Below are 1,666 nucleotides of genomic sequence, written 5' to 3'. Positions count from 1 at the left end.
ATCCCAAGTGATAGAGTATAAGAGTGCAAAATCAAGAAAGGGGTTATATCCAAAATATGATAAAATTGTAAAAATAATAGAAAAATACAACAGCTATAGAAAAATAGGCAGACTATGTGAACAGCTATTGCACAAAATGGAATGCAAAAAATGTCCAATAATACAAAAGGTGCTCAACCTCATTTATAAATCAAGAAACATAAAACTGAAATACTAAATACACCCAGCAAAATGATAGCCACTTAAATAATCTGGTAATGCTTAGTTTGGGAGCTATGTAGAACAAGAGGAAGTCTCATACACTCTAGCACTAGTGTAAACAGGTAAATGCATTTGGGGAAAATTGTTTGGCATTATGTATTAAAGATGAAGATATGTACATATTCTATGTTCCACTAATCTCATTCATAGTTTTAAAAATGAGAAAATTGTATACATGGGTACTGAAAATTTTACACATACATTTATAGCAGCACTATTTAAAATAGGCATAAAGAGAATGCAAAATCTTCAGAGTGGAACCACTCATACTGTATTCATAAAACAAACTACAAGAGATAAAATAAATGAACTCTAACCAATATGGCAATATGTGTCTTTCCACTGAATAATGAATGATAAATATGAGGAACACGTCAACATATGCACACACATAATACATTTTGCACAATTCCATTTAAAGTTCAGGAAACGGGTCAAAATTAACCTAAGTTATAGAGCTAAAACCATGGTTGCATTTGGGAAAGAAAAAAAAAAGGTGTTTGGGAGATGTATTTGAGTGGCTTCTGGATTAGAGCTAAAAGAAGTTTTACTTTCAAATAATTAATTGGCCAATATAATTCTGTCTGTACACATTTCAATTATGGGCAAATAACAAGAAAATGCTCTCTAAAAAGTTAATTCCAACTGATAACAAGTGGAAGATAGTATACACAGAGTTAATAACTATGGTTATATGTATGCCTTGGTGCCCTGTAATTCTGTAATATTTTACTAAAATGCCTAAGAAGAAGTAAAGAAATTTAAGTCAGAGATATTTGATTCTGAAAAGTCTTTTAAATTAAGAATAAATTAATAAAATAAAAGAAAATGAAACTTCAGATTAAATTATTGGGATTAAACAAAAAGATTTGTAGAAACTAACCTTTGAGAGGGAATTCCCAGTTGCTGGCTGCTGGTCTTTGTCCCCAGAGTCAGGAACACTGGGACTAAAAGCCATGAGGTCCGTCTTGGGCGGCCCCTCCCCAGAGCACACCCTCTGCCGCCTCTGTTGTGAGTACGACCAGCTGCCCACCGCGCTGGAGCACACCAGCACCGGCTTCCCCGGCCCGCACACACCTTGGGTGGGCAGCGCCCAGCACCGCAGAGCCGTGTACAGCAGCAGCGAAAGCACCAACAGGCTGGACACCGCGCAGATGGCGATGATCAGATACACGTTCACGTCCAACAGCGCCGCCTTCGCGCTCGCAGGGCCGGAAGAAGCTCGCGATGAGGCCTTAGGCGCCTGGCCGCTGTCCACCAGCGACAGCAGCACAGTGGCCGTGGCCATAAGCGCCGGCTCGCCATGGTCCTTCACCAGCACCAGCAGGCGCTGCCGCGGAGAGTCCGCCTCGTCCAGGGCGCGCGTCGTGCTGATCTCGCCCGTGTACAGCCCCACGCGGAACGG

General features: G+C 41.1%; 1 protein-coding gene across 1 annotated transcript in view; it reads right to left on the bottom strand.

The window, feature by feature from the left end:
• Positions 1–261: 261 nt before the first annotated feature.
• The window catches only part of LOC102241812 (protocadherin alpha-4), a 3,226-nt gene continuing 1,821 nt past the window's right edge, over positions 262–1,666 (bottom strand). Inside the window, exons 2-3 of the mRNA XM_014529004.1 lie at positions 1,145–1,636; positions 262–273 (exon numbers count right to left, since the gene is read on the bottom strand). Coding sequence (XP_014384490.1) covers positions 262–273; positions 1,145–1,636 — 504 coding nt within the window. The remainder of the gene's footprint in view (positions 274–1,144; positions 1,637–1,666) is intronic.

This window comes from Myotis brandtii, unplaced genomic scaffold (assembly GCF_000412655.1).
Source record: "Myotis brandtii unplaced genomic scaffold, ASM41265v1 scaffold668, whole genome shotgun sequence".
Lineage (NCBI taxonomy): Eukaryota > Metazoa > Chordata > Mammalia > Chiroptera > Vespertilionidae > Myotis > Myotis brandtii.
The sequence above is the reverse complement of the archived record's forward strand: the minus strand, read 5'-3'. Positions and strand labels throughout refer to the sequence as shown.